Genomic DNA, 15456 nt, shown 5'->3' with positions numbered 1-15456 from the left:
CAGTGGCTTCGACTCTGACCCTTTACCTCATGGCAGTCTCACCCATCTGAATTTCTGGTCACATGCCCTTACCCACTGATTTCTGTACCAGTCTCTTTCCTGTTAGCTTTTTTCTCCCAGTCTCTTGTCTGTCTGGTCTCATTTCTCTCCTTTTATTTCACCTCTGTTTCATATTTGTGTTTTTATATTCTCTTGCGTATTTCTCTTACATATACGCAGCCTCCTCATCCTGTCTCAGTTGTTTCCCTGATCCTAGTTTCCCCTTCTCCCACTAAGGAATTAAGTCCAAGCCTGGTTCTTGTTCCTGGAAGAACATTTTCTTCTTCCATGCTGCCTGGGTACAACAAGGGTCATAACAAACACAGGAAAGAACCTTGTACTTTCAGTCCATCTTGTAGAGCAGTGGTCTCCAAAGTGGGGTGTGTGCACCCCAGGGGGTGCATAAGACAATCCATTGGGGTGCAGAAAGAAAATATTAGACTTCTATTTATATTTATTTTTTATCTAAAAAAATAAGGAATTAAGCTTTACTAATCTTTAGTATATGAATTGACACTGGTGCCCTCATTGGTCCTGTATATCAGATGGTCAGATGTCATGTATGGTATGCGAGTAGTACGTGTATATAATTTATAAATAAATAAATATACATATATTGGGAGTGCATGCTCAAAATTTTTTTTACTGATAGGGGTGCATGATCAAAAAATTTGGAGACCACTGCTGTAGAGGATGTCCTGCTCATCCCTGTTCTGGACGTGTTAATATGAATGGAATTCTCAGGGACTTTAAGCTACTAAAATCTAAAAAGTATCTGTTTGCAAACCTTAACTTTTCAAAGCTTATCATTTGGCCTAAAATGGGCAAGTTACACACCTAACTCAGAGGCCACCCCATGCCAAATTTTGGGTCTGCTATACAAAGTATGAGGTTGCTTGGAAGTTTTAAAAGAAAAGATTGTTAGAATATACGTGTATGTTTTTATCATGGATGAATGCATTTTTCCTATCCTGGTTTTTGGAAATGACTAGTGTTCAGATGAAGATTTTCTTTGTAAAAGTACATCAATGTATAAATAAATCAGTCTGAGCTGGATGTCCAGCTTGGAAACTTTAGCTCAGACTGTAAAAATCTGGCAAAGTTGTAAGTGACTGAAAACAGAACCTTATACCAGAAGTGCCAGGCGTTCTTAATACTAGAAGCTTCTACCAGTCCCACTTACGTGAATGAATTGTTTTATTAAATTATTATAACATCATTTGTCTAGGGACATTGGGTCACTGCCCTTTAGTATGCTGTGGATATATAGAAATTTTATGTGCGTATAAATTATTTTCTCTTCTATAAGCTGTGTTCTATTGAAGTGACCTGTGAATCAGCCAGTGTGATGGCAGCAACTTTGGCTAATGGTGGCTTTTGCCCAATCACTGGTGAAAGAGTACTGAGTCCCGAAGCAGTCCGCAATACCCTGAGTTTAATGCATTCTTGTGGCATGTACGACTTTTCAGGGCAGTTTGCCTTCCATGTAAGTAACTTTTGTATGCTAATTGCATCTGGCAAGGAAAACTGATTTATGTTGTTTTTTGAATAAATGTCCAGAACTGATCATTCTATACTTCAGTTGTCTTATTCATCGCTCAGAGACTTAATACAACATTGTTTGGAAGTATGTTATCTAAGAGTCCTCAAATTAATCATTATAAAGCATTGCAGATGCTTTTTATTGATACTTTTAAATTTGAAAGCAAACAAATTTAACTTTAAAGAGGTATCTTTAAATATTGTAGCCTAGATTGAAAAAGTGTATGACTGAAACAAACATAACTGAAAAAAATCCAAAATTAAGGCTTTGTACAGAAATTCAGTTCCTCCTGGGAGAGTTGCATCTCTCTCGAGAGAAACCACAAGTGTATAGATGTTCAAGCTTTTTCTCTCAGGGTAAAAATGGCTGCTTAAAGAGAAAAATAACCTGGGAACAACTAGAGTTAAATCACTGCAAGGAGAGTTTTCCCTGATAAGAGTGAATGGTCTGTCCATGCTGTGGCTTTTCTCAGAAGAGAACATAGTCCTCCAGCATGTGCCCTGGGAGACAGTGTGTGGTTTGCTGGACTCTGCTGCCTCAGCAGGAAGCAGAACATGTCCCCTTCACAAATTGTTATGTTGTGCTGCAAGGAAACACAGGCTGACAATGAGCTGTACGTGTCAGCCAATCAGGGCTGCCCTATGCACTGCTGCCATCTGTTGCCAGGCAGATCAAAGGAACCAGCAAAGCACACTGAGATACGTTCACAGTCCGTCCGTCCATCCCTGTCCCACCCACCCCTATTTCCACCCCCTCCCCAGGCTCCACAGTATCAGCATTGTTAAGTTCTCCACTTGTTAGGCCTCAGCATTTGAATGTCTATACATGTGGCTCTGAGTGAGGGTTTGTTTTTTTTTCTACCGTGTGAACAGACCTGGTAAAATAATCTCCCAGATTATTTGAATGCATGTACACAACCTAAATTAGAATCATGCACACCCGCATTTACTCTGTCCTATTTAGCCTCTCTTAAATTGCCTGGTCTAATGTCTTATTAAAGAATGAACAGCATGTTATGTACTTCCAGTGTCTTTATGCACTGCATTCTGCGTACTTAAGTTTTTGAGTACTAAAAATTTTACTACTCTTTAGTTGTTTTTGCCCTTTGTTTTGAGCCCTTTCAGTCTTTTCATTACATGCTTATACATTTGGTAAAATTAATTCCGATGGTTTGAGGGACCTAAAAGCTTCTTGATCTTGAGCTTACAATACTTACTAGTGTAATTGATGTTTGATGTCATGTGACTTGAGATGCACAGTTACTTGAGGTACAAACCATTTTTGTTCTGATGCTCATATTCTACCCTTTTCAGCTAACGGTAGGGTTTATATTAATTTTATATTAATAATGACTTTTTTAGCATGTCATTGTTGTAAATCATGAATGACTTGTTAGATACTGTATTTACTTAACTATAAAAAACCCTGAATATAAGATGACACCCCCCCAATAATTAGATTCTACATATATAATTTTTTGTTATAATTTTCCAGGTAAAGAATCTAAATATTGGAGGGTGTCTTGAGTTTCCCACCTCCCACTCCCCTCTCCTCTCCTCTCCTTCTCCTACCACCACCACACATATGCCACTGGAAGCTTAGCCCTGCCTGGCTATGCAGCAGTGTCAGTGCTGCTGATTGGCTGGGCTAGCAATGCAGCAACTTTGGCACTGCTGATTGGCCAGGCAGGGGAAAGAGTTTCCATGTGCTGTGTGCCTGGGAGAGACCCCAGCCTGAGCTGGAGCCAAGCTCTGCCTGGCATTAATGGGGAGGGAAAGTAGGAGAGCAGAAGTTGTATAGGGGAAGCAGAGGGAGAGGTAGGAGGCTGTGGGCCTGACTTTGGTCCCAACTTGGGCTCAGCACCACAGTCAGAGCTGAAGCCAGCCACTTGCCCCTCCTCCTGCTTTGTATGTAAATATAAAAGAAGAAGTTTTTTCCTCCCATTGATTTTGTGGGGGGTGGAAATCTCATCTTGTATTTTGAGTATATACAGTAGCTATACGTTGCCACCTTTCTGCTGTATTACACAGACCTGGTTACATTCTGTGCTCTACCACTGACTGGCTCTCTAACTCTTGGAAAGTAACTGCTCTGTACCTTAAATTGTCTGTGTCAAATGAAGTTGATAATGGTAACCCATTTGCAAAATTATTCACGACTTCTGTTTTATAAGTGCTATATAATGGTGGTGTATGAAAGTGCTAAGTGTTATAATATGAAAGATAGAAATGTTAATAGAGGACACTAATTCTTTCAATTACCTATAGGTTGGTCTCCCTGCAAAATCTGGAGTTGCAGGTGGTATTATTTTGGTTGTTCCTAATGTAATGGGCCTGATGTGCTGGTCACCTCCTTTGGACAAGATGGGAAACAGTGTTAAAGGGATTCATTTCTGTCATGTAAGCAAAGCTTCTACCTTCCCCCTGTCCCCCCAACTAGTATTTATTGAAATGATTTAAGTTTACTCTGGTTTGATTTTATGTTCCTTTGACCTCCTAGACCAGGATTCAGCAACATACATACAGCCTGCAGGCTGGATCTGGCCTAGGGATCCTTTTATGTGGTCCACAACTCTGCTAGAGCTTTAGCAGAATTTCAGCTGTAGGGGGTTTCTAGGGGGTTTCACTTGGGCATCAGGGAGAAGTGGTGGCAGTGGTACTGCAGTGGGGAGTGGTAGCTCTAGTTCTGGTGGTTCAGGACTGGCTTGGACATGGCCCATGCTAGATGCTAAGGGGGAAATTAGATTTTACATTTAGACCAGGGGTCAGCAACAGTTTTGGGCAGAGTGCCAAAAACACCCCAGCCTCAACTTGTAAGATGTTGGCATGCCAGGAGTGAACAGCGGGGATGCCATGAGAGGCTTGATCCTTGTTGTAGCAACACAACATCCTCATCATCTGCCCCAAGACTCCATGTGCCAAGCAAAATACCTTTGTCACGCTCCGGCACGCATGCCAGGGGTTGCCACCCTTTGACTTAGACCAGGAGTTCCCAGATTGATATGTGTACCCTTGGGGGTATGCAAGATGCAGCTGGGGGTTATGCAGGAGAAATTGTATAATGGCAGATTTAATTTTCATTAAATTTTCATTAATTTTTTCCAGAGCAGGGAGAGCCCAGATGTCTTAGCTGTTAGCTATTCCGATGCTTGCCATTTCTCTAGTGGCAAGTCAGACCTCTGCAGGCAAGAAGCAGTATTAACCCTTAGTGTGGGAGTGCTCACAGCACATTTTAACTTTAATGCTGCTTAACATTGCACAGATTTAGCATAGTCTAAGTATAATGTTTAATTTCACCTTAAGCTGTACTGAAGCAGGCCCCTGCTGCAAAATGTTGCTGGCCCCTGCTCTAGGCCCATCAGGTGTATTTTCTCACTTTTTTTGCAAGTTTAATTCAAAATAAAATTTAGTTTCAGACTTGCAAGCATTTAAAAATATGATTTAAGCCAGGATCAATCAGACCCTGGCCCATAGGCCAGATCCAGCTGCAGCACCACGTCATCCACCCAGTGGGGCTCCTCATGGGTTTGGAAATGTGGTGGTGAGGAACAATGCCACTGCTTTCCTGATGCCAAATTTCCTGATCCACAGGGAGCCTGGGCCCTGTGCACTGGATTGGGTACTTGATCCCAGCAGTCAGAGCTGGGGAAGGGGTGGTGCTGGGCTTGAAGGCCCAATCCCATTTGGGGGTGGAGGGGTCAGTGGGTGATACTGGACACCAGTCCCAGCACTTGGGTTGGGGGGAGGTGGTACTGGACTCCTAGCACCCAGTCTTAATGCACAGGGCTTGAGTTTTTGTCTATGTAGAAGTGTAACTTTGGCCAATATAACTCCATTCTTATTTTATTAGCAGTGAAAGTATTCAATCCAGTTATTGCCATGCTAGTCTGTCAGAAGTATGTGGCATTTATAAAGTCTTTCAGTGAATAATACATACTAAGTCAAAGGTGTTACTGCTGTTTGTGTAGTCATGCTCAAGCTAACTTTCAAATACCAAGCTGCAGTAGCAATAGCATGGTAGTTTGATTAGCACAGGGCTGAGCGGGAGCTGCAAAACGCACCAGGGTCCCTGGATGAATATCTAGGCAGCTAGCCTGTAGTGAGCTGGTTGAAATCTTCGTCTACATGAGTTGTAGTCACACCTTTTGACTCTGTATGTGTTACTTACTGAAAGACTGTTTCATAAATGCTATGTTAACATGATTTTGAAGTCAGCTGCGTAACCCTTTTTTCATTGCGTTAATTAAGGATATTGTTAATTCTAATCCAAGTATGTTTTTAAGTCGCGTATCAAAAAGCCATATTTTCTGATTGAATTTCAGACTTACTAGGTAAACAGAGGGATCTAATGAGAGACCTGATAACTGGCAGTCTTCACATATTGACAAAATGTGTCAAATGTTTATAAAGACAGCAAAGAAAAGCTGCATGCCAATAGTACCTGTAATTGCATTTTCCCATAGGGATTTTTATTTAATTAAATTAAAAATCAGTGACTACATTGATTCTTTCTTGTTTAAGAGCTCAGAGAGCTGAAATGTTGCTATGATAGACAACTCTGTGAAGCATATATTACGAAGTTGCATATGGATGTATGAGAGAATTGTATAAATGAGCACCAATTTACTGCCAATTATAATTTTGTTTTTAAAAGGTGTTTGCTAAAATATGTTTAAAACTTGATATACACAGATTATAATCAAGACAAAATGTTTTTAAGGTTGTTTTGTAAATGGTATAATCCACCAGAGGCTACTCTTATGAGTGTTGAACTTAGTAACATTTTTGGTGAAACAAATATTGAAAGTGTTAGTAATGTCTGCTGTGGGTGAGATGTAATAAAATAAATTGTCAGGTGTATAAAAGATGAGGTTTTTCCTTTTACAGGATCTGGTTGGTTTGTGCAATTTCCATAACTATGATAACCTGAGACACTTTGCAAAGAAACTTGATCCTCGCAGAGAAGGTGGTGATCAGCGGGTAAGCTAGATATGTTTTTTGACCATATATTTTGTGTAGTCTTTAGATGGAAAATGCAGGGTTCATCTGTAAGCATAAAATTGCTCAATTACATGTATTGCTTTAAGCTTAAGCAAATATAACAGTTTAGTTCACTAGCACACTATTTATAAGCATGTTTGTCCTATCTATGACTGGGTTTATATAATTATAAATACAATTTGTATAAGATTCATAGTTGTTGAGGAGTTGAGCATTTCTTCACCCTAGGTAGAGTGAATGTATGATATTCACTAAAAGTCATAAGTTTTACAGTTGTACTTTCTTTGTGGTTGATATTTGATTGACTGGCCTAGTCTTACTGTCATCCACTGCTATGCATGATGTTCACTGTTTTTTACATTGTTGTCACTGAGACCAGAGGACACAGACTGTGTTCCAGAGGCAGTTCACTCAGTGTTGTGTGTAGGGAAGGCAGCCTTGCCTTGTGCTAGACTAGTACCTCTCACTGATGAGCAGTATTTGCAGTTTTTGAAGTGAGTCTACTCCAATTGGTTTGTATAAAAAGCGTGATTTGATAGATGTTCCAAGGTCACTTGAGAATAGAAGGCAAAAGTAGACATGTTTTCCTTAAGGTTTTAATAGGGATGTAGAGGTGTCTCTGGGGAAAGATATTATAGAAGGATTTTTTAATACGCTTTTATTTGCATGTATGCTTCTAATGATAACATAAAATTTGAATTGCGTACGGCTGGAAAATAGACCACAACTGTTTCTAACATCAAAGTGTAGGGAAGGGTGAAAGCTGACAGTCTGTTCACTTTTGATTACAAAATATCAATAATTCTCAGGTTGTTTCTTCAAATACACTAATAAATAATATATGTTGCTTGAACAACTAGCATACCTTTGGACCATTCGACTATGAGAGTCTCCAGCAAGATCTTGCTTTAAAAGATACAGTGTGGAAAAAAGTGTCACCTGAGTCAAACGAGGACATCTCCAGAACCGTAGTGTATAGAATGGAAGGTCGGGGAGAGCAAAACTAAAGGAATGGGCTGTAGTTACAAAACGTTCTTCATTATAAAAGCACTCAAGAATCTCTAAATTAAACTTGGATTTGAGTATTGTTTTCTTAATATTTTGCTTGTATATAAAATTTGTGTAAATACTGTATGCCATACAAAATTGAATGTCAACTTTTAAAAAAAGAATGAAAAACAACACTATTAGCTGACATTTGTAGTTCCTTTAAGACAAATTTACATAAACATAATCTAAGTATCTTTAAAGATATTCCTACTTTGATATATCTGAGTAATGGAAGTAGTTAAAGATGGACTCTTCAGCTGAGAGAGATGATGTCATATCTGACATCGTATCTGATTTGGAATGAAGAGATTGTAAGTATATAACACAAAATAAAATCTTACTGCCAAAATATAAAAAATAATGAATTCCCTAATAGTTTTCTTTTAAACAGATATAAATTATGAATCTGGTACCACCTGTCCATAATCTTAAAGAGTTAAGGCAGGATTAGATTTCTTTGCACTGTTAGCAAAAATAAGCAAAGTTGATTTACCAAATCTTACTTTTTTTACCAAATATTTTTAGTAAGTGATACTGAAATTTTGACGATAAGAGCAAAGTATCTTGTAATAGTATAAAGCTGCTTTACTTGCTAGCTCACAGGATTATTATCAGAGTATTTTGAGTTACTTGCTAGGAGCTTGTACTGTCAGTTGGTAGCTAAGGTTCAAAAGTCTGCCTTACTAATAATGCTGCAGTCTATTCTTACAGAATGTAAGTAACATTAGATAGTAGTAAAGTAGCCAACTGAATGGTGAACAGAAAATATACTTAAATTTTAGTAAGGATTATTAAAACAGTGTTTACAAAATAAATCTTATTGAATGAATTAATTTTCAACAGATGAATAGCTTTGTGTGTGCATACATATACAGCAATTTTATTAGATATATTATTAACTGTTTTCTTTTTGTAGTTTGAGTTTCCACCTCTTAAGTACTACTTTAGCCATAAAGCTTTTTTGTCTTTTTTGTTTTTTAAAACACGTCTTTTAAAGCTTAAAGAATGTTCTGTTGGATAGCCTGGCCATCTATGAAATGGTCACAGTAACTATTGAAATTAGTTTGTGTTCCATGGATATTTGGCAAAAGGCCAGTTCTTTAATTGTTGAGTCGAAACATAGATGTTTTGCATTGATGCTGATTTTGTATAGAATTCTTTGTTGCTTATGTTGATGTCCCTTTGCACTTGCCTCCAGTATTTTGTGATTCTTACACCCTACATCTCTTAGCCACCATACAAAGATTGGTTTTAACTCTGAAGATTTGTCCAAGAATTTTCATGAAAACTATTCATTTGCATAAATAATAGCTCGCTGATAATTCAAGAGCTAGTGATACATATGGATCCTGTTCACAAAGCTCCCTCTCCTGTTCTGCTTTCCCAAGAAGTTCCAAGATATGCAAGTATTTATATTTTGCACAAGGAAGAGTATACATTTATTAAAGAATGGATGGGAGAATATGCCAAGCTATGTAGGATATTCATAAAAGAAAAATAACCGTGAAGTAAGGCATATCTGTGATAATGAAGAAGCCTATCTTGACCATACATGTTTTTGCAAACTTGTGAAGTGCTTCAAGATGTTATAAAAAGTATTGCTGCAAATAGGCTCAAATGATATTTTTAGAGCAGTGCATTATGAAAGCATACCTGTATTATTGGGCTATGACTTTGAAGTAAATAATTATAATAGAATTGCATAAGCAGAATAATTCAGCAAACTAACTTGTGCTGTACTTAAATCCTGATAAAATGAACAGGATCAGTTAAAGGCACTTAGAAAAAAGGGCATATATTATTGAATGAAAAATAAGCTTATAATTCTATACCAGTTGTCTTCCGAAATTTAGAAAGAACGGCATGTACGAAAACATCACGTTATGGTAAAACAGAGTTAGAGAATGATACAGATAATGGGTCTGATCCTGCAATTCTCTTTATGTGCATCTTCCAGATGTGTTTGATTAGCTCAGAGGCGGGCCAGATGCGGCCTGCCAGGCCATTCTACCCAGCCCGCGGGGCCCCTAAAGAATTTAGAAAATTAATATTTATCTGCCCCTGGCTGCCTGTCATGTGGCCCTCGATGGCTTGCCAAAACTGAGTAAGCGGCCCTTCACTTGAAATAATTTCCCGCCCCTGGATTAGCTGGTATTAATACTCAGACTAACAAGAACAGTTTGCATTGCTGATTTCACATGCTGAATGCCATTAAAATGCACCTGTGTGAGGCAAGGCATTCTTGGCTATTGAGCAAATCCTAAGATTTGTTTTCACATTATTTTGAAACAAACATAAAAACTATAGCTAAAACTGGAGACATTGTTCCTACTGGATGCAAACCTTATAATAGAAATACAAAACTTGTAGAGTTTACAGATGTAAATTGCAGATGGAATTAAGTGTAGAGGAAACAAATTATAGCTTTGTATTGAGCATGAGTACATTTACAAGACTCAAGTTGAATTAAACATGTATATACCTATAAATAAGAATATCCATGGATTCTTTTCAAAGTTTTGAAAGTGGTAGAAATCTTCATGCCTCAGACCCGAAGCCAGTCTCTAACGGTTAGGGGTTAGGAGGAAGCTTTCACTTGAACCAGTTTGCCCTGCAATTTGTGTTTCTCGCAGTTTCTTGCTCTTTGTCTAAAGCTTCTGGTTATTGGCTGCTGTTGGTGTACGTATTCACAGCTAGTGGGACCACCATTTGAACTATTATGGCAGTTTTTGCAGGCCTATGCATATGATTTGTAAACAAGGCCCTAACAAACATGGTGCTAGAGGTTAACCATTGCATGTTTGTTGAAGATATTCCTACGTACATAAAGGTGTTATTGGTCATTTGTGTTACAGTTATACCAATTCTTGATATTCAAGTATTTTAGTAGTTTTAGTTTTTTTTCTTTTGTCAGCATCAATAACATTTCATTGGAAATGTACATGCTTTTATAAACTTTGTTTTAGCATTTGTGTTGTACTTTTGGTTCAGTTGTGTAAGTTACTCTTTCCATTTTTCATTTGACTTGTATGTTATTTATGTATATTGATTTCTAGCATGCTTATTTTTGTATTGTGTAATAAATGTATTTTAAGCTTGCTTTTTATTGTATTTTGTATTTATGAAGTACGGCTTGCATTCAAGTATATTTTTAGACTGAAGTGAGATTGTGAACATGTCTTATTTTAAATCGAGATGAAGTTTCTGGAAAAAGTAGAAACAAGGAATGATTAGTTAAACATTAATTGACGATACTATAAAGATTTCTCCTTTTGTATTTTGTTCCGAATTCTTACTTGGTTTTCTTTTGACTTAAGGTAACAAGTTCAAAAAAATCAGTTAACATTGGTCTTTCTGTTTAACTGCCACTGTAGACATTTTTTTCCCTTCTAATAAGTAGATGCTAATGTGATTGAGCTCTTAGTTTTACTCGTATAGCAAAATTCCTGATGTCATTCTGCACCCACGTTGTTCAGAGAGATTTCAAGTTGAAGGCTTATGGCAAAGCAGTTGGGAAGCATGTTGGTTGTTTGTTGTCCCAAAAGAATAATTGTAGTTTAAGCTTAATAAAAGTTTAACGTGTATATATTATTTACAGTCCAGGAAATATCCCAAGTTTCATCTTAACAGTATGACTGTAGACTAGTTTGAGATTGGAACAGTTGATATAGTGATTCTTGCAGTATTCTGGGGCAATATCTGACTTTTGAGCAAAGAGTACATAACTCTTGGCATATTTTCCACCCTCTGTCATAAATTTAGCATTTGATGTTGCTAGAGGTAGTAGAAGCTTGTGCAGAGACAGAATGCGGGATATTAGAGATTCATAACAGACATTCTATGAGAGCATTTGCTTTTGAGATTTAACTGTAAAGTGGAGGGGTCTTAATAGTTTTATTTGTTTTTGCTGCAAACTAATAAACTGCAGTAACTCATGACATGCTTTAAAAATAACAATTTTACACAAGTGTTGAGGGTACTTTTGCATAAAAGATCACTGGTGATTATTTTCTATCATCAAGCAAGAAGATGAAGATAAAGAGGGGCAGTAAATGTGAATCACTATGAGCGAGGTTAGAAACCTTCAGTTAGTTTTATAGGTTCTTTGTACCTCCTTTTTTGTTTTTGGATGTGCATTTTTAATTTGTAAACAACCATATTTTGGAGGACAAAGGAGACTAGGGGAAAATACTTAAATTCGCTCAGGCATCTACTTCTGTATGTTGTAAAAAATATGATTTTGCATTTCTTTAGGTCTTGATATACATGTTATTGACTTGTAATACACAATATTTAAACATGAGCTTCATCATTTAACACCACAATTCTGTTTTTTAATTTGGTTTGTGTTGAGCAAAATAGCATAATTTTTTGTTTCAGTTGGAAAGCTGGATTGAATATTCTAAAACGTTACTATTCAACAGCTAAATCCAGCCTTTTTGTTTGCCGTTATGCTTAGAGGTGCACCGTATCAGATTGGCACCGATAAAAGGAAAATTAACAGTATCGGCCTTTTTTTGGCTGGTGTTAACCAATAATGCACCAATAAATATAATATATTCTGGCTGGGGCCCCCGGACACGTGCACAGCCGCACAGAGTCAGGAATGCAGCTGGGCAGCATGGAGAGTCCTGCAGGTAAGTCTGTGGAGGGGAAGAGGAGTGGGGGAGGGAAGGAGTGTAAGGGGCCAGATCAAGTTCCCCCACAGTGAGGGAGTGGGGCTGGGGCTGGTGTCCGTCCAGCAGCGGGAGACACGGTCATCACTGCTGGTGGACAGACAGGGGATGCGGTACGGCCAGCCTGTGGCTTCTGGGGCAAAGGCAGCAAAGCGAAGAGCCTTGAGCCCACAGCAGGCAGCCTACTTCTGCCTTCATTCCACTCAGCTCCACTCCTGTTAATAGTTCCGGTGCTTAAAAATGGTGGTGGCAGTGCTTGAATTAAGCTCATTCAATGAGCTTTAGTTTAGGCACCCCCACTGCCATTTTTAAGCACTGGGATGCTGATCTTTGGAACAAGTCGCCCAAGCCTTCACCCCACTCCCCGCCCCAGCCCTGGGGTCATACGCACTGCTCTGTCCCTACCCCTGCCCCACTTCCTCCCACACCATGGTGGCCTCCATCTGCAACCCCCCTTCTCCATGCCTCTTCTCCTTCACAGACTTACCTGCAAAGCGCTGCTCTCCATGCTGCCCAGCTGCATTCCTGTAAATCAGTTATCAAATTTCATAGACATTTGGACTGGAAGGGACCCTGGAGGATCATCAAGTCCAGCCCCCTGACCCAGGGGCAAGAAGTCAGCAGGGATCATAGGATCCCAGCAAGATAAGCATCCCAATGTGTCTTGAAGGCATTCAAAATGGGTGATTTAACTGCCTCCGGTGGCAGTCTGTTCCAGACCTTGGGGGCTCTCGGACAGTAAAGAATTTCTTCCTTATGTTCAGCCTGAATCTGTTGCAGCGGAGTTTGTGACCGTTCGATCTTGTCATCCCTTGGGGCACTGTGGTGATCAGACATTCCCCCAGATCCTGATGAGCACCCCTGATAAATTATAGGTGGCCACCAGATCACCCCTGTGCCTGCAGTTTTCTAGCCTGAAGAGTCGCATGGTTCTCAGCCTCTCATCATAAGGTCTGTTTTCTTGACCTCTGATCATGTGCGTGGCTCTCCTCTGCACTCTCTCAAGCGTCTCCACATCCTTTTTGAATTGTGGAACCCAAAACTGGACGCAGTACTCCAGCTGCGGCCTCACCAAGGCCGAGTAGAGTGGGAGAATGACGTCCTATGATTTGCTTGAGAAGCATCTGTGGATGGAAGCCAGCGTTTTGCTTGCTTTACTAGCTGCAGCATCACATTGCAGGCTCATGTTCATCTTGTGGTCAATGATGACCACCAGGTCCCTTTCATCTGTAATGCTAATCAGCGTAGCACTGCCAAGTCTATAAGCATGCTGCAGGTTTTTCCTCCCAAGGTGGAGAACCTTGCATTTTTTTGGTGTTAAACACCATCAGGTTCTCATCCGCCCACTTCGTGAACCTGTCAAGATCTGCCTGGATCATCCTCCTGTCCTCAGGTTTGGATGCTTTACCCCAGAGTTCGGTGTCATCGGCAAACTTGGCCAGTCCACTTCTGACACCAATGTCCACGTCATTGATGAAGATGTTAAACAGTATAGACCTTAGGACAGAGCCTTGAGGGACCCCACTGGTCACCGCGCACCAAAACGATTTGGCTTCCGTCAACCACCAGCCTCTGGGTCCTACCACGGAGCCAATTCCCCAGCCAGCGGAACGTGGTGATGTGGAGGCCACATTTAGTCAGTTTTGCCAAGAGGTGATCATAGGTACCAGATCGAAGACTTTTTTAAAGTCAAAATATACGACATCAATCTCTTCCCCCTTGTCCAGGTGATAGGTCACCTGGTCTTAAAAGGAAATGAGATTGATCAAGCAAGACCTACCCCCAACAAACCCGTGCTGGGTATCCCTCAGGATATTGCTGTCAGCTAGTCTGTCAAGGATGGCCTCTTTGATAATCTTTTCCAAGACCTTCCCCAGGATAGAGGTCAGGCTAATGGGCCTGTAGTTTGCCAGATCTACTTTCCTCCCTTTCTTGAAGATTGGCACGACATTGGCCTTCTTCCAATCTTCAGGCACTTCACCAGAGCTCCAGGAGTTCTCAAAGATCCGTGCCAGGGGCTGAGCGATGATGCTTGCTAGCTCCTTGAATGCCTTTGGGTGTAAACCATCAGGGCCGGCTGACTTGAAGGTATTCAGCCTGTCAAGGTGTTCCTTCACGAGGTCAGGTTTGGTGGAGGGTAAGGAATCTCCCTAACCCGGGCCTTCCTGACCCACAGTGGGCAGGGGCGTCCCGTGGGACTTGTGAAAAACTGACGCAAAGTACCCATTTAGCAAATTTGCTTTTTCATGGGCATCAGTTGTCCCATCTGGTTTAGCAGGGGTCCAATGTTGCCCTTGCTTTTCCTCTGGCTCCCCACATATCTAAAAAAGAACTTTTTGTTGTCTTTGATATCTGTAGCTAGCTGGAGTTCCATGACAGCCCTGGCTTTCCTGGTTTGTTCTCTGCAGGTCTGGACCAGTGCAGAGTATTCCTCCTTGGTGATGGTTCCAGTCCTCCATCCTTTGTAGGTCTTCCTTCTAAGACGCAGGTGGTCTGCCAGTTCCCTGGAGAGCCAAGGGGGCTGCTGTGCTCTTTTGCTGCCTTTCTTCTGAGGCGGGATCGACTTTGCTTGCACATCCAGGATTGCTCTTTTGAGGAGCAGCCACTCCTCTTGAACTCGCCTCCCCTTTAGGTTGTGGCCCTTTAGGGCCTCACTGACAAGCCTCCTTAGCTTGTCAAAGTCAGCTTTCTTGAAGTCAAGGACTTCTGTATTACTGACTGACTTGCCAGCTTTATGGCAGGTGGTGAAGGTATCAGCTCGTGGTCACCGTCACCCAGCTTCCCTTCGATCCTTAGGTCACTGATTAGGTTGTCCCCAGTTGCCAGTATGAGGTTGGGCAGCGCTTTACCTCTCATTGGCCCGTAGACTTCCTGCGTCAGGTAGAGACCATCCACACACAAGAGAAATCTTTGCGAGCGCTTGGAATTGGCTGAGCGCTCCTCCCACAAGATGTCTGGGTTGTCAGTCTCCCATGACAGCACGCGGCCTCAGCAAATTCCCTGGCAAACTCCTGGTCAAGGTCTTGACCCTGGGCAGGGAGTCTGTAGTAGACTCCCACCATAGTATCTCCTGTGCTGTGTTCCCCATGGATTTTAACCCAGATGGTCTCAAGTCGTCCACCGTGGGTGCCAATGTCAGCTTGGAGGG

The 15456-nt window shown here is 40.6% G+C and overlaps 1 protein-coding gene across 4 annotated transcripts in view; it reads left to right on the top strand.

Annotated features, from left to right (window-relative positions):
* GLS (glutaminase) overlaps positions 1-15456 on the top strand; it is a 104176-nt gene that overhangs the window by 52617 nt on the left and 36103 nt on the right. For 3 of the 4 annotated variants that reach the window (XM_090045226.1, XM_090045228.1, XM_090045230.1), the window contains 3 exons: positions 1349-1525; positions 3850-3981; positions 6469-6561. In XM_090045226.1, coding sequence (XP_089901352.1) covers positions 1349-1525; positions 3850-3981; positions 6469-6561 — 402 coding nt within the window. Of the gene's footprint in view, positions 1-1348; positions 1526-3849; positions 3982-6468; positions 6562-7442; positions 10732-15456 lie in introns of those variants that run through there. The other variant, XM_090045227.1, reaches the window with a different exon arrangement.

This window comes from Crocodylus siamensis, chromosome 4, assembly GCF_052110815.1.
Source record: "Crocodylus siamensis isolate JL-2025a chromosome 4, ASM5211081v1, whole genome shotgun sequence".
Lineage (NCBI taxonomy): Eukaryota > Metazoa > Chordata > Crocodylia > Crocodylidae > Crocodylus > Crocodylus siamensis.
This window is presented reverse-complemented; position numbering and strand designations above follow the sequence as displayed.